This window comes from Ptychodera flava, chromosome 20, assembly GCF_041260155.1.
Source record: "Ptychodera flava strain L36383 chromosome 20, AS_Pfla_20210202, whole genome shotgun sequence".
In the NCBI taxonomy this organism is placed as follows: Eukaryota; Metazoa; Hemichordata; class Enteropneusta; family Ptychoderidae; genus Ptychodera; species Ptychodera flava.
In genome coordinates this window covers 9,031,273-9,057,336 of record NC_091947.1, presented here as the reverse complement: position 1 = coordinate 9,057,336, position 26,064 = coordinate 9,031,273, and the positions used below count along the sequence as shown (strand labels likewise).

At 38.0% G+C, this 26,064-nt stretch overlaps 1 protein-coding gene across 1 annotated transcript; it reads left to right on the top strand.

The window, feature by feature from the left end:
* The first annotated feature begins 2,228 nt into the window (after positions 1-2,228).
* Positions 2,229-25,556, top strand: LOC139119950 (E3 ubiquitin-protein ligase RMND5A-like). Its single transcript, XM_070683920.1, has 9 exons — positions 2,229-2,389; positions 11,531-11,676; positions 12,131-12,268; positions 12,917-13,017; positions 14,046-14,212; positions 15,121-15,286; positions 22,992-23,094; positions 23,863-24,017; positions 24,677-25,556. Exons 1-9 carry the CDS (start codon positions 2,254-2,256, stop codon positions 24,738-24,740), a joined length of 1,176 nt encoding a protein of 391 aa, XP_070540021.1. The 5' UTR covers positions 2,229-2,253; the 3' UTR covers positions 24,741-25,556.
* Positions 25,557-26,064: the final 508 nt, after the last annotated feature.

Below are 26,064 nucleotides of genomic sequence, written 5' to 3'. Positions count from 1 at the left end.
TTGAATAAGCATAGCCGTTGAGCGGAGTTACTCAAAGGTTTAAGCGCGTTCTCTCCACTGCACAGCGCTGCCAATGTGTCTGCTGATGTTATCTTGAATGATCTGTCAAAATATCGCATGAATTTAATGATAAATTTTACTACAATCCAATCAAGTATCAGAAGCAGTTTTAGTGCTGTCACATCATTTCAATTGAACCAATCATAATCCCAGCATAAAATGTCATCAAAATATAGCTGACAAGGGAAAACAAGCAACCAGTAACTGCAACATGTTTCATGCGTTCACGTGCGTAATGAACATTTGCGTTTATAGTGGCATGTGACCGGCTAGACCATTTCCGGAAATCGTCCTTTGGAAAGCAGATCAAAGCATCGATTTCATCAAGCTTGGACTGGATTATCCTCTTTCATAAAGGTTTTTGTTTTCAGCTAGATCTAAATAGCAAGCAACTTTGTTGAAATATCATGGCAAATCTGCCGGGTAGCGACTGCAATTATGTAGAACCATGGAGGTAGTAGAGAACAGACCATGGATGGGACTGTGGCGATGACCTCAATGACCCGAGCGAGTTCGATACACGCCACAAGTACCGCTGCGATATCACAGCTAGGATTAAATGCGCATATACGTTTGAGTTTTGTTCTCTTGCCTACAAAATATCTATCGAAAGATGATAGTTGCTGCATTTCTATTCAGAGTTTTTGTTGAAAAAAGTAGCTATCTACGGCTAGCGGCTTAATTGGTCCTCCAAAATAGTACTGCTGAAAGTTTTTGGAGTGACCTGCAGAACGGAGTTGTAGAGCGGGGCAAACTGCGTAACACTAAAACTGGATCGCACAGTAACAAATGACGGAAACCGATCGAGCCAGTTGCGACAGCTACTAGACTAGCTGAAGTCTATTTATCATAGAATACAGGTATTTCTCGATATTTCGCGATGCAAATTAATTTCCATGCATTCTGGTGTATCTTATCATAACGCAAGTTGATCAACATGTTCTGGCAATGACAGTTGACGCAAACGCAAGGAAAGAAAAAGAGATGGGCCGTACTGAAATAAAGACTCTGACAACAGCTCACACATTAATTTAATCTTTATTAGGGAAACAAATGTACCGATCGGGACATAGGCCTATGATACCATTTATTCATCTCGTTTTCTTTTATGACGATTTCCCACATCATATGAGATGATATTCTTTGCGACAGCAGTCTAAATATAGCATGTCATCGACTTAGGCGCATGCGATAACGTTGAGCCCTGCATTCACTGTCGTTGTGACGATCACTTCTCAGAGATATCAGTTTAAAACGAGAAAATTACCTTTTAAGTTTACAACTCATCAAATTGGGCGGGTCAGCTAAATTTCCATTATCGATACTAATATGTCTACAGAATGTTTAAGTTGGTTGTTGTGATAGAAGTTAATACGAATACGAATACGAATACGAAAATGATGTTTGTTTAAAAATATTTCCTCAAAAGACTACTACTGGCCCACAGGCGCTTATAGCTTGGTAGTCTGCTAAATAGATCGATTTTCGGCTCGATCTATCGATCCCGTGGTCAGTATGCCCGCCACTGTAACCTAGTGAGTATTTTGGTTACAATAGCGCGCATATCGACTACGGGATCGATAGATCGAACCGAAAATCGATCTATTCAACAGACTACCCAGCTAAGGAGTGCCTGTGTACTGGCCGTTTGTTTTTAAAATCTCTCCTCTAATTATAGCAACGATATCTTTCAATCTAGGGCCTAAAAAGATTGGATCTTTTTCAACTTACATTCTCAAATATTGAAGTATTGATATATTGTCATATAAAAGGCACTTTAACTTCTGTAAAGACAGAACTTTTATATAATACGTACGAAATTTGGACTAAAAATAAAAAATTTTGTCAGTGACTCCAATACGAATACGAATACGAATACGAAAACGAATACGAAAACGAATACGAAAATAACTTCAGCATCGTCTCTATCACCGGGATTCTGTGAACTGAAAACCAGAAGACCCTCTAAGATAACGTTAATAAGGAATTAAATATTCAACTCGATATTAGTGGGGACAAACGATAATAGTGAAGAATTCCGTTTACAAATTTTCCCCTTAGCACTTAGTCTTGCTCAAAGCATGCGAAATTTAGCGTGATATTCCATTCGGAAAAAAACCACACTTTGGTCACACTAAAATTCATTAGTTAGCTAGGGTGCCTTATTTAGGTCATCAAAATAGTACTGAGAAAATGGATGCCTGTCTCACCGTCGAGCGAGATGTTGATAAAGTGTATACAAAATTTCAACAAATCGCTTCACACACCCAGAAAACTTTAGAAGAACTCATACAACATGTAAAGGGGATTAGCAATGAACTTAAAGAAGGTAGGTAACCGGCTGTATTCAATAATCAAGGCAAAATTAAACCGGAAGTGTGTCATTGAAACGTGCATCATAATCATTTCAAAAACAAAGGAAAGAAATATTGGACACGATTTACACGCAGTGTAGGCGTCATTTTTTTCTTCGTCGACTCTCTCCGGAGACTTGTTACAGAGGTAGTAGTGATTAGCTTGATTCAACATAAACGGAATTTATCAGAGTCCATATCGTGTCTTTGGTTTGCTGTCTATTTTGACACCATTGTGGAAGTGATCAGTCTGTTGATGTTGACTGTTGACGACGAGGTCATCATTCCTATTGCCAATGCCAACCTTGGTGAGCTACATTCAACAGTAAACACTCTGCGAGGCCACCTTCAGTTCCAAGTCAGTGATTATCAATGAGAGGTGAAATTGTCGGACTTTAGATTCGCATCCCCCCTATGACCATCACGACAAAGTGTTCTTTAGTTCTTTTCCCATAAATATAGATATTTTTTCAAAAATTCTTAATTCTATGTTAAATCCATGTTGACATGGCCAGGCTCTTTTAGTTTAGACAACGGAGAACCCTATGAAGAAGATGTAGCAATGAAACAAACAACAAATTTATGTGTACTTAAACTTTACGGTCAGTAGCTGTAACTTTTGATGATTTTGTGCTGTTTTTCGTTTTAATGTCAACTGTAGTTTCTTGTTTTGCTCCCAGAGCATTTTAAACTCCATCTATTCAGATTGTCAACACAGCGTCTATATGTGTAAAAGGCACTGTTATTCTTTATGTTTGAATTCTAGTCCTGACCAGAAATTACTTTTGAAAATAACAAGGCAGTCTATACATGTAGAAACTGAGTTGACAAGCAGAACACTATGTATATCAATAGGCTTCAGGGAGTAGAACAAGAAACTGTAGTTGACATTGAAAGTAAAAATAGTGAAAAAAGTCATCAAAAGCTACAGCTACTGACCCTTTCAATACCTATCATTAGTTGCAATGACCACAAAAGTAGAGGCAAGGAGTCACAACCACTTTCTATCATATTTTATTTTATTTTATTTTATTTGATACACAGATCAACGGGCAAACCCACTAACAGATGTGCGAAACAAAAAAAGTCACACCATCACAAGACAAATGTACAAGACAACCATAAAAGTAACATGTTACATTAAATGTATTACTGCAGTTTGGTTCTCAATTGTTAGGTCCTTATAAATTGTAAAGGGAATAGCGTGGCCTCCAACTCCTAACAGCACGTCATGTACGTTCTTGCAAGCGACCGATAGGATTTCTGCCTGATCCGGGTAGTTTATAGAACTCCACACACCCGTTAATCAAAACAAAAATGACAGGTAGCTGCTATAGCCAAATAAAATTAAAAATGAAAACATACCGCATATATAAGTCTACCAGCTACTAGTATACATTCTCTCTGCCCAGTTAGATAGGTGTTTCTTTTGACGACAGTACCCTCATGAATATATATACTTGCAAGAACCGACGGTCGCTGTGTCTGGCAGCGCGTACTCACAGCTGCACAGCGTAGCCTTCGAATGCAGGCCCATCGTGGGCGCGCACAAAACAAGGCGCAGCGACTGTGGAGAGTCTACGTCTATATGTGTAAAAGGCACTTTTATTGTTTATGTTTGAATTCTAGTCCTGACCAGAAATTACTTTTGAAAATAACAAGGTAGTCTATACATGTACAGGCTGAGTTGACAAGCAGAACACTATGTATATCAATATGCTTCAGGGAGTAGAACAAGAAACTGTAGTTGACATTGAAAGTAAAAATAGTGAAAAAAGTTATCAAAGGTTACAGCTACTGACCCTTTCAATACCTATCATTAGTTGCAATGACCACAAAAGTAGAGGCAAGGAGGCACAACCACTTTCTATCATGTGTATTACTGCAGTTTGGTTCTCAATTGTTAGTTCCTGATAAATTGAATAGGGAGTAGCGTGGCCTCCTGCTCCAAACAGCACTTCGTGTACGCTCAGATATGACATTGATTGAAGGGTCATTTCACAGACAGCCACTAAACAGCCATGCATGAGCCAAGGCTTGCAAGAAAGAGCATATCTCTGATCTTTCTTTTCAGTGCAAAAGAAACATTCCAATACTATTCTGAATATTTCCAAATGTCTGTTTGAAATGTCATATATCCAAATTACATTCAAATTTTCTAGAACAGGCTGTTACTTCCTCAAAAGTGCACCTTCATGAAAAAAATCAAAGGATATAATGCTTATGACCAGAGGATTCAAAAAGAAGTTTGTGCACATGTCCTATTGCCTTTGACCTCGACTAAGCGCCTAATTTCTGACATGGTCAAAGTTCACTCACCTCACTTCACTCAGGCCATCTAGAATTATAGATGTGCTTTAAAAGGCAATAGACACAAAGGCAATTTATGGGATTCAATTACTAGACCTCAAAGACAAATCGTCGCGTCAGTGGAAGAAGGTCGTAACTGCGTTTCACCTAATTTTACAGGAGAGGCATAAAACTGATTTTCAGCAAAAATATAAATATATCGAAATTTTAAAGTCAGCGGTTCCCGAAAAAATAATTTTTAGACTCGACTTATGAAGTTCTTGGTTCGGAAAGCCTTTTCAATAAATATTTGTAGGCGAAAAATGTAGATACGACCCCGGAAGTGGACCAAACGGAGATCAAAAAGATCGTAAGTGGTAGATACGACCTTATTGCATGGAAAGCTCATGGTATGTTTTCAGTGTCAAAAGGTCGTAACTGCCGCTTCTTACCTAGTATCACATAACTTTGAAGTCACTAGTGTAGTTTACATTGATAACGGGTAGTACGATTTACATGAATGGATGTCAAAGATGAAAAATGCTTGGATCTCGAGCGGAGAAGCATTGTTTTCAGTTTTACAGACTTCCTTAGTATACGCCCTCAGGGTCAGAGGAACCCACACGCCACAAACCTTTTGGAATAGAATTTGAGGATATATTTGCTAACCCTGGCTTCCATATCATTATAATCACTCAGAATAATGAAGAATCTTCCCCAAACCTTATTGATTTTCTTAATTACTCCTCGTTTTATTTTATATCTTGCATGGTTCCCGGGCTGCTTTATCTAGCGCCCTCAACGTTGGACAGCACAATGTGCTCAAAAAATCCAATGCGCTGGCTTGGGAGTAGAATCTAACAGGAAATTTTAAAAATGTCGATAAACGATTGAACACATGCCACACTGCAACCATCAAGCTTTGAAGAGTTAAACTCATTTACCAATTACTGAATAAATGGCCACAAATATGCCCAGTGTCATTTTAATGACTAAATATACTCCTGTTTTGTTTAAGCATAGTTCATAGAGTGAGAAGTTAACACACGAGTTATCTGATTGTGATAATAGTTTTGTTTGTTTGGTTTTTTGGTTTGTTTGGATCTCACATGAATAGTACATTCGGTTAATGTTTTCAGGGTTTTTCATTTTTGTCAGTCACAGAAAATTGTTTTCATTTTTTTTAAAAAACATGTTTGATCTTCTGAACTAAGCTTTCTTAATTAACATGTTAATTCTCTGAAAGAAAACTTCATAGAGAACTTGGGAAAGTTCTCACACAATGACCTATAAAACACAAGTTGGAAATCGAGACATATCAAATCAATAGAAGGCATATTAAACCAATGTGAGTCTGACACAGAACCATTTTGCTGTAAACAGAGGTTCTAGTTACAGCCACTCTATACAGTCTTACAGTCTTAGTGTATGCAACTGTGTCATGCACTAAACTATTACTTCACATTTTTTCCTGAACTGTAATTATTTTATTGATGCACAATTTCTTTGGTTGTTTAAGGTCAACACAAGTAGCATTCCTGCAAAAAATCCCTCAAAAAGTACTAGCCAGATATTATATTAATTAATCCTTTCAGGCCTAAATTTCCTTGCCTTGCTCAAACTATAGTAAGATAATTTTATCTAGACTTTCAGAAGGTCAGGCAAAGAATTCAACATTGCATCACAGTTTAATCCTAGTGTCAGACTTTCTTCTACAGAGCATCCATTGCACAACAGACTGAATGAGTGAAAGGCTTGTTAATCAACATGAATAGGCACCAACAGAAAAATGGAGTCTGTTTCTGCTTTTGACCCTGACTGAAATTTTTGAAATTAACTTACATGTCTGAAACAGGCAGAGCTGGCCAAGCCAGGATACCAAGACAATGCCAGAGGTTTGCAGAAATTTCAGCCAGGGGATATTTTTGTTTGTGTCTAAACCTATAATGCAGTAAACTTATAGTCTGACATAGAGATTAACCTTCATGTATATTGAAGTTCTTGTATGCTTGCCTCATATCACAGCCAAATATTATCAATCTAGAAATTGTCAGGCCTGAAAGGATTAATTATGGGAATGGCCATTGAATGTATTCATAATTTAATTAAAGTAACAATTCATTGTAAATAAAGTAATAAATTCACTGAAATATTTCATTGAAAAAAGTGCATTCACTGAGGTGTTGGAAGAATTCTTTTGCCAACCTGCAGTGGTAAATTCATTGTAAAAATTCATATAGCCCATTCATTGCAATAATCCCTTGTAATAAAAAATATTTGTAAATTCATTGTAAAAAAATTAACTTTGGCAGTAGTTGTAAAGTCATTGTAAAATGTTAAAACATTTTGGCAATAATGTATTGTTAAGTTATTTTTTTTAATGCTGTTTTGATTTTACATTGTAACATCATTTTGTCTATTATGTATATAAACGCAGAAATTTTAAAATCAACAGCTTCATTGAATCTAACATAAACAACACTGAGGTATTGAAAAAAAAAACACTGAGGTGTTGAAAAATTCATTGGCCAACTTACAGTAGTAAATTCATTGTAAAAATTAATACAACCATTCATTGCAACAATCCCTTGTAATTAAAAAAATAGTTGTAAATTCATTTTTTTTAAATTAACTTTGGCAGTAGTTGTTAAGTCATGGTAAAATGTTCAAATACTTTGGCAATAATGCATTGTTGTTGTCCAACTTTGTATGTAAACGCAGAAATGTTAAAGGAATATCATCATTTTCATTACCAACCTCATAAACACCACCAACACCAACACCACTATCATCCTCACCATTATTGACAGCTATATCAACATCAGCACAAGACTCACTGTGCAAGTTATATGTTTATCTGGACTTAACTTTGAATGAATAACACTCAGTGGTATATCATCATCGTCACTTTCAAAATTATACTAAATCATATTGTTTTATGTTCTCTTTGTCACGTTCTGCTATATGATGATCAATCATATGACGACGATTCTCAATCGAGTAAAAGTTATATCTTGCTTAGGTATCTTAAAACACAGCTGGTTCGCTTTTACATGGTATATCCACTTGAACTGTAGATACCTGCCTGTGTATGACTGTAGAGCCTGTCGTCTTAGTCTAGTGGTTGCTTGTAACTGTATACCCTTGAGGGTTTGAAACGCGTTATTTTTATAACCTAGCTCTGAAGACAAACACATGCATTCTTGGCATGAGTCCATTCTAAATAGAAAAAAAAGAGTTAAACAGTATCAAATGTTTGATTATAAATTGCAAGAAACTTATTAAAGGCCGGCGCCGGGACATACGCGTTTGAAGATTTGTGTTTGCACGGATGTTTATTGGGAGTGATTTTGAATTGGCATGCATAATGAGTATGTATGTAATGGCTATGTTTGAATCATGTAACAACAGTTTTCCAGGCCTGTTCTCTTGTGTTCTGAAGCTGGTTTCCTCTTAAATTTTCAATATCTCCAGAGCTTTTGTACTATTTTATGTCTTGCTGTATGGTGTGGGTGTTTACAGAACTAGATATTGTTGTTGTGTGTCATTAAAATTGGTTTAATACTTGTTTTAGTAGATTTTAGCAGAGCAGTCGGCTTCCCTGTTCTCAGTTTCTACTCAAGCACCATTATGAATCGGCATTATCCAGCACCTGCCTTTAAAGCAACAGTAGCTGTAACTTCTAACAACTGGATTCTGTCCGAACTAAATTGACATGTCAACAATAAAATCACCTACAGTACTGCACATGGTTATATTTACATGCTAATACTGAGAATTTCACCATACTTTTGGAAGTAGAACATGAGTAAAGAAAAACCAAAAGTAGTGAATAATCCATCAAAGGTTGCAGCTACGTGGGTTTAATGTAATGTCATAATGTCAAACAAGGTCAGATTATCTCCGGTGTTAGTAAACTAGAATCAAAGAGGATATATTTTTTACACCTGAGTACTAATGGTAGCCATACCACTCAAACTAGCAAGGCTTCTAGCATACTTTAAATCACATGTTACTGTTCATTCTGTCCTTTGTCCTTTCCTTTCGAAGTTCATAGGCCAAAGAAACTGAATATCCCTACCTCATGGCTCACCAAGCGACGTGACATAACGTAATGGAACATACCACTGCAGAAAAGTTTAATGTGGCAACATAATCTGAAATTGGAAATGTTTTTAGGCTATTGATTCGGTACCTGCTATGACTGTAGACAGTGTAGCGGAAAGCCGCTCTGATTGAAATTTGAATGAAGTTGTCTAAATGCAGCCTGGTCACAAACAACGTAACAGGAGCTCCCCGTCCTGCACAATCACTACAACTATATTGATTCCGGTTTACAACCCTGTTCAATAATAACTTTTGATGCAACGCAATGTTGCTTTGGCAGCCTCACTTGGGATTTAAACGTCCTTGATGCAAATGTAGACAGTACAACGTAATACAACTTTCATTGACTTCGCAAAGCTATCACCCGTCGTCATCATAGAGGCGAAATGCCCTTTACTTCAGTCAAGTTCGACGCACGCACACCATCTGAATTATCGTGTAGTTTGTTTCTCGTACACTTTGTTCTCTCGCCTATATCGCCTTCACATGTTTGCAGTTTTATTTGGCATTCTTTTGAATGCAGACGAGTACGAGTGCGGCCGTAGGAGAAAACACAAGACTTGCCGGATGCAGTTCTCTGCTTCCGACTTGTAACGCGTGTTGGAATTATGGGCGCATCATACCGTTTTACGGCATTGCTTAAATACACAGCACGCTCAAGAGAGGCTAATGTGTACCAACCACGTACACCCCCACATTGACACTCACCGTTTTACAACAATGTGGTAAACACTTTACGACCAGCCTGTTTTGATACCTATCGCAATACCAATCATTCTGTGCGTGTCTCCTACTGTATTTGTGAAGGGCCCGTACATATTAGTAACAGAATTTTTTCATTTTATTCTAATACCATCTAAAATACCTTTGTGTTTCGCCAATAATCATTCGTCCACTGCAGTTACGACCTTATTGCATTTATTCTGGCATCCCTTACAGCACGACCCTAAAGGTCGTATCTGACACTTACGACCTTTCTGCACAAGTGTTGACTGCAGATACGACCTTATTGCAGCAGTTACGACCTTACTGCCAAACCGAGATGCAGATGCGATCAAGACTAAAAAATCTCTTTTTTTCACCTTTTCGTGAGAAAGTTTACTAAAATCGACATTCAGCAGATGTATTAGATAACGAGAAATCGTATTCTGATAAAAACTGATTTTGCTCAAAAATGTCAGTTACGACCTTCTTCCACTGACGCGACGAAATACTCCTATTTACATAGAAAAATAATTCTCACTTCTAATGCCAAACCCTGAGTTGTACATGATACAGTATAAATCTCCTTCTTACCTCCATAGTGCAAAAAACCAAGCCGTTTGTAATCTTCTCTTTGATCGATTATTGTAATGGCACCTTACATGGATGTTCATTTACATGTACATGTGACACAATCACTAATCCATGTAGCTGCAATATCATAGCTCAAAGGTTTGCCTTGAGTTGTGAGTTGGACAGCAGAAGTAGAGCCCCAGGTGCTATGGATGCAAGAGTGCACAGACTGGTGAATGGGATTCACTTCAGACATTAGGGAACATTTTCATCCATTTGGTTTTGCCATCCAACCCACAACCTCATGCTACAGTACTGCAGCTTGCAGATATTTTGTCTTCTGCCGTATGTATTGAATGTGACTCATTACGGAAGTTGGTTTGTCAGTGTGATGGAAGGGAACATTTGCTTTGCCATGGCAGAAGTGTCAATTATACATGTACTTCACTTGTAATGAAGAACCTCCACCTACAAATGCATTTACACTCTATACATCTTTAACATGGCAAACCAGAATTTCGGTAGATAAATTGAGTACACTATAGTTCAGGCCAGTGAAAAGTTGTTTTCGCTTTTTAAATGAGGGAGTCTTAGTTTATTTATCAGAGATTATTCAATGTGCAATAGCAAAAGATGGAATAAAAAAATTTCCGTCACTAAATCATATCCATAATCCTGATACTGCTTTCAAAACCAGAACCTAACCATGAAGTTGACCTACCTAAAGAGAACTATGTACAGTATTTTTCTAGATCAATAAATAAATAATCAATATATACTAAAACAACAACTGTAAGAATACTTAACCTGCTTGAGAACTTAACTGTTGATCAATTGTTGATCGCAACCAAATGTTCCATGTGCAAGAAGATTATTTTAAAAATTATTTTTGCCTTGGCAACTGCCAATATGATCAGATGTAGTGGTATAGATTGCCATCAGATTGTGGCAAGTTGGCTTTTTGTTTTGGAAAGGTCCCAAAAGGTTTTGATTGTCTGAAGCCAGTGGCAGAAAATAATGTACGAGTCATCAACATTTGGGTCTAATTAGTGGATACAATCAACATTGCTTGTGGTAACAAAGATGTAACCAGTATTATATTGTTAGTTTAATGCTGCTATCTTTGCTAAAAAAATATTTTTAAGCGTTGGACAAATCGTTTTCTCTGGACACTGGATTCTAAAGGTATTCTGTTCAACAAACCTAGCTCTGTTCACAGCAGAAAAGCATCACTATGAAACAACAGTCAGCCTCTAAATCTAACATGTGTTTGCTTAATACCAAGCTCAGGCAAATTGTACCTAATTGATCCTATGCAGGTAATGTACTATTAGTGTTGTCTGTAGCTTGATGGACTCTTCATATGCATGACTTACTGCAAAAGCAAGTAGGACATTATTATAGGTCTGAAGTTTGTAATTCCATTGTTATATTCCAATCAACAGCTCCAGAGGACAGTGAACTAACTCCAGCACAGAGTCTGGTGGTCAGCCAGTGTACAAAGAAGATGAAAGACAGTGCTTCATATATTGGTAGCAACCATAAGGACCTACACAGCAGTGTTTCCAAAATTGGCAAAGTCATAGATCGGGTAAGACAACAGTTTTATGACATTTATGTTCTTTCAGAAACTTTACTCTTTACTTTTAAAACAAAAAATTTGTTTCAGTGTGTATCGTAAATAACAACCGTGGTCTGTCTCACTATGGATGTGAAGTGGAGACTTCTACATCCATGGTCTCACTGTATCCATTATAAACTTTTCATATGAAGATTCATTCCTCACTTCTAACAAGAACATGTAAAGATATGTTGTATGTAAGGCCAATAATTAATTGATAGTCCAAACTATCCACAACAAGAACAACTCTGTTTGATTTGGCATCAGGTCCATCCATTTCATATTACACCATTCAACCACTGTTGTCCATTTTTGTAGTGTCAAAGTTCATACATATCATAAAATTAATTTGAACTCGACATATCATATTTAATTAAAAATGTGATATGGATGAAGATGAAGAAGTTTTTTATTTATTTTGCAGAATTTCATGCCGGATATCAATGCCCTCGGTCAGGAATCTAACTTTGACTCACCAGAGAAAGTCAACCTCATAAATGAAGTTATATGTGAGCATTTCTTCAGGAAGGGCATGCTAGACATTGCAGAGCAGCTTATAGACGTAAGATTTTGAACCTATGAACCCATTTTCCATCAGCTTTGTCTGTCACAATCTGGTGTTGGAAACTAGGAAAGCATAGTATTTCCTAAACAATACACTCTGACAGACGATATCATTTTCAGACCCTATGATAACTGACTTTTCTGACTCAAAATCATTGGTAGTTTTTTTGTACGGACTTGACCTGATAATGCTACAGCGGCATATCAAGGTAAAGTGTGCCATTGTATTGGAAGTCTTCAGAGTACACTGGTTTGAATGACTTTACCTAAATAGGGTTAACAAGTTTGTAGGCCCTTTCTTGAAATTCCAGTAACTTGTCTTAAATAGATATTTAATTAGAACAACAAAATTCAGCAGATCCAGTACAATTTGTTTTGCCATGTGAAAAAGCTGTTGTTCATATCTGTGTCCCCTGTACTGTGATGATTTCTCCTCAGTGTATGTATGTTGTAAAGAAGCTACAGTAAGTCATTTATCTTGAATGCAATAGCTATGTTTAATATTAACTTACAGAGATCGTAGTAAGAATTATTTTTGATGTCTAACTAAAATAGACAGAGTCGAGTATAGACAGTTTATGTATGTATGTTTCAATATTGATTGGAGGAAGGTGATTTGATTAATATTTGTATTTTTCATTTGAAGGACGCAGCACTTCAGGTGGATGGCACAAACAAAGAACCATTTATAGAAATCAACAAAATACTAGAAGCTCTCAAGGCCAGAAATTTACAGCCAGCACTGCAGTGAGTACATGTATATCCCCGATTGCATTGCATTTCCAATATTGTTCGTAAAGTGTTCCATTAACCTTTGAACCCAAGCTGGAATGATGCATGCTGAGTCATAGACTTAACAACAGCTTATAGCATGTTTTAAGGTAGTGTGAAAAAAATTGAAAGATTTAAACTAATTACTTTCACTCAAACTTTCCTCAAGGAAACTTTCAACCATTCTTTTTTCAAAATCAATAATAAAAATCAGGGGTTACCTTGCGATTTTGGGTATCAGAGAAACAAATTATGTGAACTTTGCTGGTATTTGGAAATTAAAATTACCAATATCCCTGTCTTAACTCAGTTGGGGAAAAAATTTAAGTTTTGATTTTTACAATTTCATAAGCCAATGAATATTTTGTTTACTCCAACCGCTTGAAAATGAGCCCACACAAATGGTTGATCAGTAAAGTATTGTAAAATTTGACAGTCTAAATATCTGTACCCGAAGTGCATTCTACCTTATTAAGCATGACTTTTGTAGAACTGACACTCAAAACCATCAAATCATATTTTCTTTCACATACAGTTCAAGAGATATGATTTCAAACACCTAAAATTTCACAAGCAGGAAAATGACAATGGACAAAATGTGGTGATTTTAAAAAGATGAAAATTTGATAGGCATGAGTGATTTGTCACACATAAGTGGCATTAATGATATATAGCATGGTAGAAACAAATTGGCAAATGCTTGTCAAATTCTCATGTTATCCATGTATGTCTATGTTGATTGACAAAGTTTTTTATGCAAAAACATGGATTTAAAACAAAGTTCTTCTAAAAAAGTTTTCTATACTGCAGGTGTTGAATTGTTAGCAATACTAAATTCTAATTTACCTATCTCTGTTGAGTTACCAAATGTCAGAGCACCACAGGAGGGTTGAGTGGCAGTATTTGTCAAAACACTACAGATGCTGAAAATTGAGCAAACCCCTTCTACTGTGTGATAATGTCCTTCATTTGTGTTGTTTTTTTCTCATCTATGTGTTTTTCAGATGGGCACAAATCCACCGAGAGCAATTACATGCACAACACAGTTCTCTAGAGTTTAAATTACACAGACTTCAGTTTATAGAACTGCTTAGGGGCGGGGCAGCCAATCAACAACAAATCCTTCAGTACGCTAGAAACTTTGGCATGTTTGCAGATGGACACTCAAAAGGTAAGCTTATCATTTTTTTTGGCTGTATGCTTAAACCAAAGAATTGCTGTATCTCCATGTATACAGCAATGTTATTGTTGTCAACAAGAAGGAAAACGGGTCCAGACAGCTAGTTTCTGTCTGGACAACACATATTTAACCAGACAAGGATTACCCATGGTGGACGTAAATAAATATTTAATAGTCATTTATCTCAGACAAAAGTAAAGATAATGACATACCTATATTTGAAAAGAGAAAGTCCAAAGTGTTTTGTTTGTCACTGAAAATTGAACTTAATTTCCTTATTTTTCTCTGAGAGTTGTTTCCATTTTAAGGCCGTGTTCCTCATTTCCTGGGTATTTTCTCTCCCATATTAATGTGAATTCAAAATTGTCAGTATTCTGAAGTCACTGAATGACCATGTATATATATAGATACACGTGTGTACTATTCACATGACTTGAAATAAATGGCAGTAACACTTCCTGGGACAACCAAAACTTGCTTTCGGACTTCAGATTCCCAGATATGGACTACCGCCTGTCCATGAATGTCATAGCATGAAACTGTAGTATACAAGTGAATGAATGACTCTCATGCATTAAGATCTCAGGTGACTTCTGGTATAGGCAGTACTATATGTATAAGCTTTTCTAAACGGGTCACAGAAAAAAAATATATAATCTACTGTCAGCAGTCATTTATGTTATGCTAGTGCTTTCATCTTATCATACCTCCCAGGGAAAGGTCAGAGTCAGAATTTGTTGAAACTTGTTTTAGCTTCAGCTGCTCTAGGTACCATTAAAATTCAGAGTCTATACCAAGTTATTAGCTTTAGAACAATGGGACATTTTGAATTAAGTTTGCCTTTCATTTGTGTTGTAGAGTTTGGTTATTGAAATCGTTGTGTCTGTGCATCTTTGCAGAATTACAGATAATGATGGGTAGTCTGTTGTATCTCCGGCAAGGAATTCAAAACTCACCGTATTCCCATCTCTTAGACCCCATCAACTGGTTGGAAATCTGTGATGTATTTACTAGGGATGCATGTTCGTTGTTAGGTCTATCTGTGGAAAGTCCTCTGTGTGTTAGGTAAGTGATTTTCAAGAACTTCATTTTACAGTAAAGACAACTCAGTCTTATCTGCATCTGATTCAGTTATCACAAACAAAGTGCATTCTGTGATAGAGTGGTGTCTCAGAGCATGACTAGGTCTGATGATTCAATTTTGTGATGAAGAGAAATAATCAATATGAAACGGAAAGATTTATCTGATGACATTTCACTTTGGATGACAAAGTTGATACACTCGTATAATCCAAGTCCCTTTCATATCATTTCTTATTATTCCGTCAAACACAATGATGACAATGGCCTGTGCACTTTTGCTCAAATCAAGCCTGTGCATTGAAAATACAGTGTGAAATGAATTGAGGAAATCTACTTACTCCCAAAATGGAAGCTTGAAGTTGATGATCAATAGCTCAAAATATTGTGAACATAGCAGCCCACTCAGTGAAATGAAAAATACAGTTTTGAAATAACAGTTCAAAAAAGAGTATATGTAATTTTTTACGTCTTTATAAATTTTTCTGTAATTTTGTTGATAATTTTGGACCAAATGGACATAACATTTCATCGACAACAGTTGTTATTTTTTAAATTTGGCAAAGATCTGAAAAAAAAGACTGGGGTATATTTTTATATGTGGGCCGTACCAGCACATCACAAATGTGCAGTGTTCTCCCCAGCCCATTTTAGCGTAGCGGTCCCGCTACGCTTTCGCCTCTCCCCGCTACGCTTTCATTCTCCCCGCTACGCTTTAAAATATTCCCGCCATCCTTTAGTTCACACGCTCTGCGTAGCTACCAGCTGTTGCATGCATTGTCTACTCATTAGCGCTCACTGCAACTTTCAACCTGGTGAAAGAGTGGAAGGTGTGAAGTATGGTATGCGTCCGATAAGTTGTCCGGAAGTGTTGAGAGGAACGTTAAAACAATAGAAGAATCGGCTGGGTTGTTCACAAGTTTTCATTCTACAACGACTATTACGACCAACAAAGACCTTTAGAGGACACCGCGACATTGCACTTTTATATGATATCCGATATTTACGGCTACTAGACTCTACAATATCGAACTTAGATTGAACGATGAGGTGGTGAAATCTTTACTTGGCTAGAACGGTGAGGTTGTGAAATCTCCGATATATATCAGATATTTACTTGCGATTTGATAGACTCTAGTATCGTCTAGTATCGATGCCAGAGTCAGTCCTTGAAGTCGGGCTTGGCCAGAACTCTGAGGTTGTGAAATCTCCGATATATATCGGATATTTACTTGCGATTTGACAGACTCTAGTATCGTCTAGTATCGATGCTAGAGTCAGTCCCTGGAAGTCGGGCTTGGCCAGAACGGTAGGGTTGAGAAATCTCCGATATATATCGGATATTTACTTGCGATTTGATAGACTCTAGTATCGTCTAGTATCGATGCTAGAGTCAGTCCCTGGAAGTCGGGCTTGGCCAGCAGAACGGTGAGGTTGTGAAATCTCCGATATATATCGGATATTTACTTGCGATTTGACGGACTCTAGTATCGTCTAGTATCGATGCTAGAGTCAGTCCCTGGAAGTCGGGCTTGGCCAGAACGGTGAGGTTGTGAAATCTCCGATATATATCGGACATTTACTTGCGATTTGACGGACTCTAGTATCGTCTAGTATCGATGCTAGAGTCAGTCCTGGAAGTCGGGCTTGGCCAGAACGGTAGGTGTGAAATCTCCGATATATATCGGATATTTACTTGCGATTTGACAGACTCTAGTATCGTCTAGTATCGATGCTAGAGTCAGTCCCTGGAAGTCGGGCTTGGCCAGAACGGTGAGGTTGTGAAATCTCCGATATGTATCGGATATTTACTTGCGATTTGATAGACTCTAGTATCGTCTAGTATCGATGCTAGAGTCAGTCCCTGGAAGTCGGGCTTGGCCAGAACGGTGAGGTTGTGAAATCTCCGATATATATCGGATATTTACTTGCGATTTGACAGACTCTAGTATCGTCTAGTATCGATGCCAGAGTCAGTCCTTGGAAGTCGGGCTTGGCCAGAACGGTGAGGTTGTGAAATCTCCGATATATATCGGATATTTACTTGCGATTTGACAGACTCTAGTATCGTCTAGTATCGATGCTAGAGTCAGTCCCTGGAAGTCGGGCTTGGCCAGAACGGTGAGGTTGTGAAATCTCCGATATATATCGGACATTTACTTGTGATTTGACGGACTCTAGTATCGTCTAGTATCGATGCTAGAGTCAGTCCCTGGAAGTCGGGCTTGGCCAGAACGGTAGGGTTGAGAAATCTCCGATATATATCGGATATTTACTTGCGATTTGATAGACTCTAGTATCGTCTAGTATCGATGCTAGAGTCAGTCCTGGAAGTCGGGCTTGGCCAGAACGGTGAGGTTGTGAAATCTCCGATATATATCGGATATTTACTTGCGATTTGATAGACTCTAGTATCGTCTAGTATCGATGCCAGAGTCAGTCCCTGGAAGTCGGGCTTGGCCAGAACGGTGAGGTTGTGAAATCTCCGATATATATCGGATATTTACTTGCGATTTGACAGACTCTAGTATCGTCTAGTATCGATGCCAGAGTCAGTCCTGGAAGTCGGGCTTGGCCAGAACGGTGAGGTTGTGAAATCTCCGATATATATCGGATATTTACTTGCGATTTGACAGACTCTAGTATCGTCTAGTATCGATGCTAGAGTCAGTCCCTGGAAGTCGGGCTTGGCCAGAACGGTAGGGTTGAGAAATCTCCGATATATATCGGATATTTACTTGCGATTTGATAGACTCTAGTATCGTCTAGTATCGATGCTAGAGTCAGTCCCTGGAAGTCGGGCTTGGCCAGAATGGTGAGGTTGTGAAATCTCCGATATATATCGGATATTTACTTGCGATTTGATAGACTCTAGTATCGTCTAGTATCGATGCCAGAGTCAGTCCCTGGAAGTCGGGCTTGGCCAGAACGGTGAGGTTGTGAAATCTCCGATATATATCGGATATTTACTTGCGATTTGACAGACTCTAGTATCGTCTAGTATCGATGCCAGAGTCAGTCCCTGGAAGTCGGGCTTGGCCAGAACGGTGAGGTTGTGAAATCTCCGATATATATCGGATATTTACTTGCGATTTGACAGACTCTAGTATCGTCTAGTATCGATGCTAGAGTCAGTCCCTGGAAGTCGGGCTTGGCCAGAACGGTGAGGTTGTGAAATCTCCGATATATATCGGATATTTACTTGCGATTTGACAGACTCTAGTATCGTCTGGTATCGATGCCAGAGTCAGTCCCTGGAAGTTGGGCTTGGCCAGAACGGTGAGGTTGTGAAATCTCCGATATATATCGGATATTTACTTGCGATTTGACAGACTCTAGTATCGTCTAGTATCGATGCCAGAGTCAGTCCTTGGAAGTCGGGCTTGGCCAGAACGATGAGGTTGTGAAATCTCCGATATATATCGGATATTTACTTGCGATTTGACAGACTCTAGTATCGTCTAGTATCGATGCTAGAGTCAGTCCCTGGAAGTCGGGCTTGGCCAGAACGGTGAGGTTGTGAAATCTCCGATATATATCGGATATTTACTTGCGATTTGACAGACTCTAGTATCGTCTAGTATCGATGCTAGAGTCAGTCCCTGGAAGTCGGGCTTGGCCAGAACGGTGAGGTTGTGAAATCTCCGATATATATCGGATATTTACTTGCCATTTGACAAACTCTAGTATCGTCTAGTATCGATGCCATGTTGGCCGACGTGTTTATAATGTGTTGACATTGATCCTGGCATCGCGTGTGGTTCCACTCTGACACGTTCTCTGAAAGATTTTACACCTGATTTTCGAGTGATTCTAGTCATACTTAGTTCATGTCTTGTGATCATCTTGGTGGTATTTTTAAAATGAAGAATTGAACAACGATGTTCAGTGGCAGTGGTAGTTATGCGGGGGGGGGGGGGGGGGGGGGCGCTGGTTGAAATTGATCCCCGTGAATGAACATTATTCGCGGTGTTTGTTGTTCAAAAATGATATAAAACTCAATTACATTTGAATTGTATAAAGCCAAATCTTGTGAATTTTCCTCTTTGTTGGCAATTTTTGACAATTTTATTAGCAGTATATGTATTAATGATACTCAAATCAGACGAACCACTTCTTGCTTTCAATCTGAACTTGCTGTTACTGTTTAAATCTTCTATTTTAATTGCAATTCTACTATACTGTGATGATTTATTTAAAGCCCCAGTATTTGTAACTTTTAACCTTTTTTTATGTTCGAAATTACATGTTATTCTCTTACATCCATCGTGAAATGTTGTTCAGTAAAGAAATAAGCCAAATTTGTGCTCCTGTAGTGACATACAAACGCTAAATATTGCCCGATCGAGTTGGATTGCCGCGCGGGTTTGTTGACAACTTGTAGGCTGTGCATGTGACCGAGAACGCCGATACTGATGACATCATCGAGCCTGCAACATTCCTGGGGCCTTGCCATGCCACGCCACACTGCCTGGGTAATCGCCCATGGTCGCCGGCTGAATGACCTGCGAATGGTTTTATTTTGTTCTTCTCTGTTCAAATACGTACTGCTACTGTGTTTCAGAGGATACAGAACTTTGGCAGAGGAGGCTGACATTCTATTCTGGTACAGTGTGCGTTATATACGGATTATTCAAACTGCAGTCGGCAGTCGGCACCCTGCAGTTGGTCACTCAGAACTCCGGGTACCGATGTAAAATCAAGACGACACTATATACACTTGGCTCACTTCTGTAGGCAAATAGCTATCAAAATTGAGTAACTTGAAGTAATAAATTTCAGCTGATTGTCGCTTTAACGGCAAGGTGATTGCGAAATCGAAGCAACATAGTTTGGCAATGTATGGTAGGCTGTCGAATGCAGTGAATGCGATGGCCTTTGGCGGCAAGTAAGGGAACCGTCAGTATTTACGACCCTGGGGGTCATTCAAAAATTGAAAGTTATAAGGGGGTGCTCAAAATGTTTTTTCTTTGTCTTACTCTGTCCTCAATGACATAATGATTAGTTGATAATATATATTTTACTTTGACACATATTAAATTAAAAGAAAATAAATACTCTAACAGTACAAATAAATATCAACTAGAAGCAATGCAAAAAAACTACAGTAGCTGCTACAACTAGCAATACTTATTATGAAAGAGAAGATAGTGACGATGAGAATGATATCGTTGTTCATGTACGCAATGGCGCCAGCGACAGTGAAGATGAGGATCAACAGTGGTGATGATGATGTCACACAGTAGTTTTCTGCAGTCGTTACCAGGGGTGGAAGGAGAGGCTGGGTCATGGAGAAATGTTCTCGACAGATATCACTATAAGTGCACAGGATCTAGGACAAAACTGAACTGTTGTTAATTCATCCTTTATATTATCACAGAAATGTATATTTTATTTGACTTGAGTTCAACAACCATTTGGACATTTAACCATACCATAATGACATGCTACCCATCAAAATTTAACAATACTATATGGTCGAAGACTGCTTATTAGGTGAGCTTTTATATCTACAATTATTATTACATGGGCTCAGGTAAGCCAAACTTTCTGTTAGAGAGGGGGTTACTCAAAGTCATCATGGTTGGCTGGGGTGTGACTCAAAATTTCGGAGTTTCTAATGTAATTCCTCCGACCCCCAGGTCGTAAATAATGACGGCTCCCTAAACAGCTGTGAACGCCTGAGTCAGAACGATCGGGACCAGTATACGCACGGCTGTATCTCAGCGAAAATTTGGAAAAAAAACAATGGAGTTACTGCTAAGAAATTTACAGACTCTTGGCTCTTGATGCATCAGTTACTGAGCTTTTATACTGGTAAAAAGGCATTCTGAATACAGCGGTAAATTTCCTCCCAAACGAGAAAGGATAACACGCGGGCATTCTGCAATGGACGCTGTCAATTTTACCTTGCTGCAGGCCCCACACCAATCTCGGCCCGGCCCCGCTGCACTTGTAGAGTCTACTACCTCCCAGCAGTACAGCCTTACAGGACTAGTAGCCGGCCAAACACACAAAAAACAACGCCGCAGTGTAAAATCCGTAGGTCAGAATCATTGATCATAAATTTTCAGAACCAGTGATGTTTAAAAGTTTTGTATTGATCACTTCATTTAGGTTCATGTGAATGACTTTCTCATCGAGCTGCGTCTATAATTGTCCCGGGCATTGTCCATGCAAATTTGGGGCCTGCCTTAGCTCCCTCCGATCGTCTGTAGACTACAGCCAAACTCACAGTCCTGAGCAAATTGTACAGTTGTGAAAGTCAGATATATGTATCATGAGTTTTATACAAAAATATATAAACAACAGAATCAAACCAAGAGGTTAGTTTGCTGTCGGGCCGGGTGCGCAGGGGACGACTTTGCAGTGAGGCCGGGATCTCTCTTGTGTTCGAACTTCTAAGCTTACAATTCCTGGAGCTCCATCGCATCGCAGGTAGCCGATAATTGTACTACTGTAGTCCTTGTGAGGATTAGATACCCGTTACGTTCGATATTATTTGGAAATACTTTTAAATTTAATAAGTAAGACTTTTGTATTGCATTGAAGATATAATTTTTCCTTTCTGAGCGTTTTCAATTACGCTGTACGGCAACGATATGCGAAGTTGATAGTCTGTGTTGCCTGCAGCGTAGCCTGGCCGCACACAAAACTTCGTTTGAGTAGACGGAGCAGAATCAGTCCCGTCATTTATTTTCAACGAAATTTTCATTATACTCCGTAATGGAAGAAACGACTAGTTCAATAATTACAATGGTGAAGTGTTGAATTTTTATTCATATATATTTTTCTCTCTCAATTCATTCAGCAAACTTGATCTCCGTACCGTCGGTCACAACGTGCAGTGCCTTGCATGCAGCTTACAATCGACTGCCTCCGTCGTTAGTTTAGCTGTTCAAGACGTTTGTTTGCACGGCTCATTATAGTTGGAACAATCTCTAAACACTTACATATTTATATCTTTCCGGTATTACACCCAACTTTCGCGCGTTTTTAGCTGAGTCTCCAGTTTCGATGGACCAGACCTTTACGAAGAGCGTATGGTTTCTACGGACGCCACGGTAACTTGCGTAGATGTGGTTGAGCATGCGCGGTGGTGTGATTACGTTTCGTTTCGTGTGTCAACAAAGCTGACTTCTGGTCCGGACAAGAAGTCATTTTTCACTCCTTTTACTGTTAATCGTGAGGCGGGCTGGGCATGCAAACCATGCGATTCAGTATTAATTATGGTCTACTTTCACATACTGAGGATGTCATTTTAATCAAAAATATGAAAAAAATTGTTAAAAGTTACAAATACTGGGGCTTTAAGTGTAATAAAGAGTTTCCATGATGTTCAAATTGCATACTTGTGTGTTACCATTGCATTTTGTTGTGAGTGTATATGAATGCGTGGGTGCATGTGCAAGCTTATATCCATATGCAAATATAAATTAATGATATGCAAATGATTATGCAAATTAGCCGCTACGCTTTTGCTTGATCCTGGGGAGAACACTGATGTGTCAAGAATTGCAGAAATTGCGGCTGTGTAAGTTTTGTTGTTGTAAATGAGTTGAGCTGAAATGTCTAATACGCTTCAATGGTTGTGATTTCTCTCAATTCTCTGTATTTAAATTTGACTAGACATGTATATTGCCTGTTCTAATGAGATCAAGATTGAAAATTGTTTTATGTTTGCTTTAAGTGTACAAGCTGGGGCGATAGCTTTACCTTCTCTCCTCAACATCAAACATGTGATGCAACAAAGACAAGTCAGTGGTGTATGGAGTTCGAAAGACGAATTACCGGTATGTCAAACTTTTTTCACACTCACAGAAGTTTCATTCAGATCAGATCCGAGCATTTGAAAATGTTTGAGTAAAAGGTAGTCATCTGCCTTAAGAACTTGTAAAAGTATTGGAATAACAGAGTGTTTTTTAGTCATTTTGTAATTTGGTATTGAGAGAAAAATACACAGAGTCATGTGTTCTGTCACTCATTCATTCTTAATATTAATTTATTATATTATCCAACTGTAACAGTTTGTGTTATTTATCAAATATTTAGTTTGTGTTTCTGCTATTGATCATATCAGAATGTATCACTATTAATACTCCCCACAAAGAAATTATTTTATCTCTCTTCCAAACACGTGGTGATGGTTTAAACTAAGCATGTCAACATTTTTTTCTTTCATGTTTGCGTAAAAATAAACAGCACTACGCATGGTGGACAATGTCTTGTAGGATCACATATACTTACATTATATTTGTGAAGGCTGAATGAGTGCAGTCATCGTAATGTATGTCACAGTTACAGACGCATAGAAACATTCCTCGTTTTAATGTGGGTTATGGGATCTTGTCAGCAAAAAAAAAGAAAGAAAAGAAGCACATAATTTTGAGAGAGACCAAGGATGAGAAGCAAGCCTGTGATGTCTTTCTGCTTAGATTTCTCTCTTATAAGTTGAAGCCATAATATGAGTATGATATGCTTGATGTGCTCTTCAACAAAGTTTAAAACATTGCTATTAGATAGAGCAGGAGTGAATGTGATGTTTTTCCCTGCTGTTCCAGATTGAAGTTGACTTGGGTACGGACTGCAGATACCATTCCATCTTTGCCTGTCCCATACTTCGTCAACAAAGCACGGATCACAACCCACCAATGAGGCTGATTTGTGGTCACGTCATCTCGCGGGATTCCCTGAATAAGTTGATAAGCGGTAATAAGTAAGTATGTGTTTCCCTTCATCTTGCTTGCCTGCCACTCACTCAAGGCCTTTCACATAGGTCGGTGATTATCAAGCTATGTTTACCAACTGACCTCCACACCAAACTATGACCTCACCACATGAAAGGTGGATGAACCGTGCATGAATTGTGAGCGGTTTTGCATCAAACTCTTACACGTGAATACACTTCAACAAGTGCATGTATTACAAGTGCTATTGCACTTTCCGTGTGACCGCACACCAACAATGTCTATTTTTGCGGAAGTTTTACTTTACAAAAGAGGGATCCTGTAACCTCACACTAAACCTACTGTCTCTGTTTAAAGAGTTAAGGTTTTCTGAAGACAGCAAAGCCAAGTCATCTGAAATTTGATATAGAAACTGTAAAAATTGCACCAAAACAAAAAGTTTAATCCGTCAGTTATGCAGTCTGTTACTTGTACAGCAGTGTCAGATTCAAATGCAAATGAAAGAATATTTTGAAAAAATATTTGAAACAAGGCCAAATCGAAAGGGATTTGAATTGTTTCAAATATTTGTGGAATCAATTTTGCCTTTCGCTACAATTCTCAATTTGGTGCGCTTTTCAAAACACTGAGTTACCGTGGGTGGACAAAACAATAACCATAGTTGTGTCTTTTGTTCTCTTTTTTTCAGAGTAAAATGTCCATATTGCCCCGTGGAACAGTCTCCAAGCGATGCCAGGCAAATTCATTTTTGAGAAAAATAAATAGGAAACAGATGTATAAAAGTAAATATTTATACTATTGTTATAGCGCCCTCAATAGGTCACTTTATGTGAAGATTTCAATATTAGTATTTATAGTCAGTTGTAACAGAAATTTGTGATTTGAAAGAGCAGCCTTTGATATAATTTAATTACTTTGCTGTAAATACTGCCAAGATTCTTGAAATTATTAATTTGTGGTGGAGTAATATTTTCAGTTGGCATAGTTAATCATCATTCTGTTATGGTGGTGCATAACACATCAATCACATAGACCATATTGTACCACAGAAGACATGCTAAATGCAGTTGAAAGACCCAACACTCCATGACTGGAAATGTCATTTCTTGTAAAATGGAATAAAAGAGGGCACTGTAAACTCTGGCAACATTTGTGAATACAATTGGCTAAATTGCTGTAAAGCGTTTGTTGGGATGCAGTTATGTTTGTAAATAGGCCCTGCATGCGGACTGCACTGCAGTTCCACAAATCTTTGCCAAGTGTAATGGGATTAATTTTACTCACATTATTTAAAATCCAGCACTTCTCTTTAAAAATCAGTGAGTGTCAACAAGTCAATGAGAATTATCAAGCAGTTGATGGTTGAAATTTTACTTTGGTTATTAATTTGATCATTTTCACAGACTATTTTACATTATTTTCATTACCATCGTTTTTGTACCGTCATTTCAATTTGAACAGAGTATCACAAAGAGATTGATATTCATATTGAACAAAAGTCTCCATATGTGATAGCTTCATTATCAGCCAGAGTTGCAATAATGAAGCAATTAAAGCACATCCGACGACTGGTATGCCGCTTGATTTCAACAAGTTCACGACATATATGCATGAGCAATAGCCAGTTCATATATGGACGGAACATGTCAACACTTAGTGGTATACCCATTTTTTGGTGTGGTTTATTGATGAATATTGAAATTCTGGCTTGAATCATTGAACCAGGATTTTTCTCTTATTGGGCCTGCACATATTCTAACTGTGTTACATTACAAATGTAGCACTCTTATTTTGATGTCTCAACAAATCAAAGTATTTTCACCATCAATGTTCTGGTATCATTTAATAATTTGTATTGTTTGGATAAATATTTTTCTGTTTTTCAGTCTATATCAGCCAGAGTTGCAATAATATTGTATATTGTTTGATAAATTCTTCCTCTATTTCATTCAGTGCCAAAATATGGGGAAATGGTTTAACTTCTGCCATTTAACATAATCAACATTATTATACATCTACCATCGAGAACAATAGAATTGTGCGTGCGATAAAAAAGGCCGTACGGAACGCCCGTTC

What these genes read in the sequence shown, in the direction of transcription:
- LOC139119950 (XM_070683920.1), top strand. Translation starts at nt 2,254, where the DNA reads ATGGATGCCTGTCTCACCGTCGAGCGAGATGTTGATAAAGTGTATACA. An exon ending in AATTTACAGCCAGCACTGCA is followed by an intron (nt 13,018 to 14,045) that starts GTGAGTACATGT and finishes TGTGTTTTTCAG; the next exon opens with ATGGGCACAAATCCACCGAG. An exon ending in AAGTTGATAAGCGGTAATAA is followed by an intron (nt 24,018 to 24,676) that starts GTAAGTATGTGT and finishes TCTTTTTTTCAG; the next exon opens with AGTAAAATGTCCATATTGCC.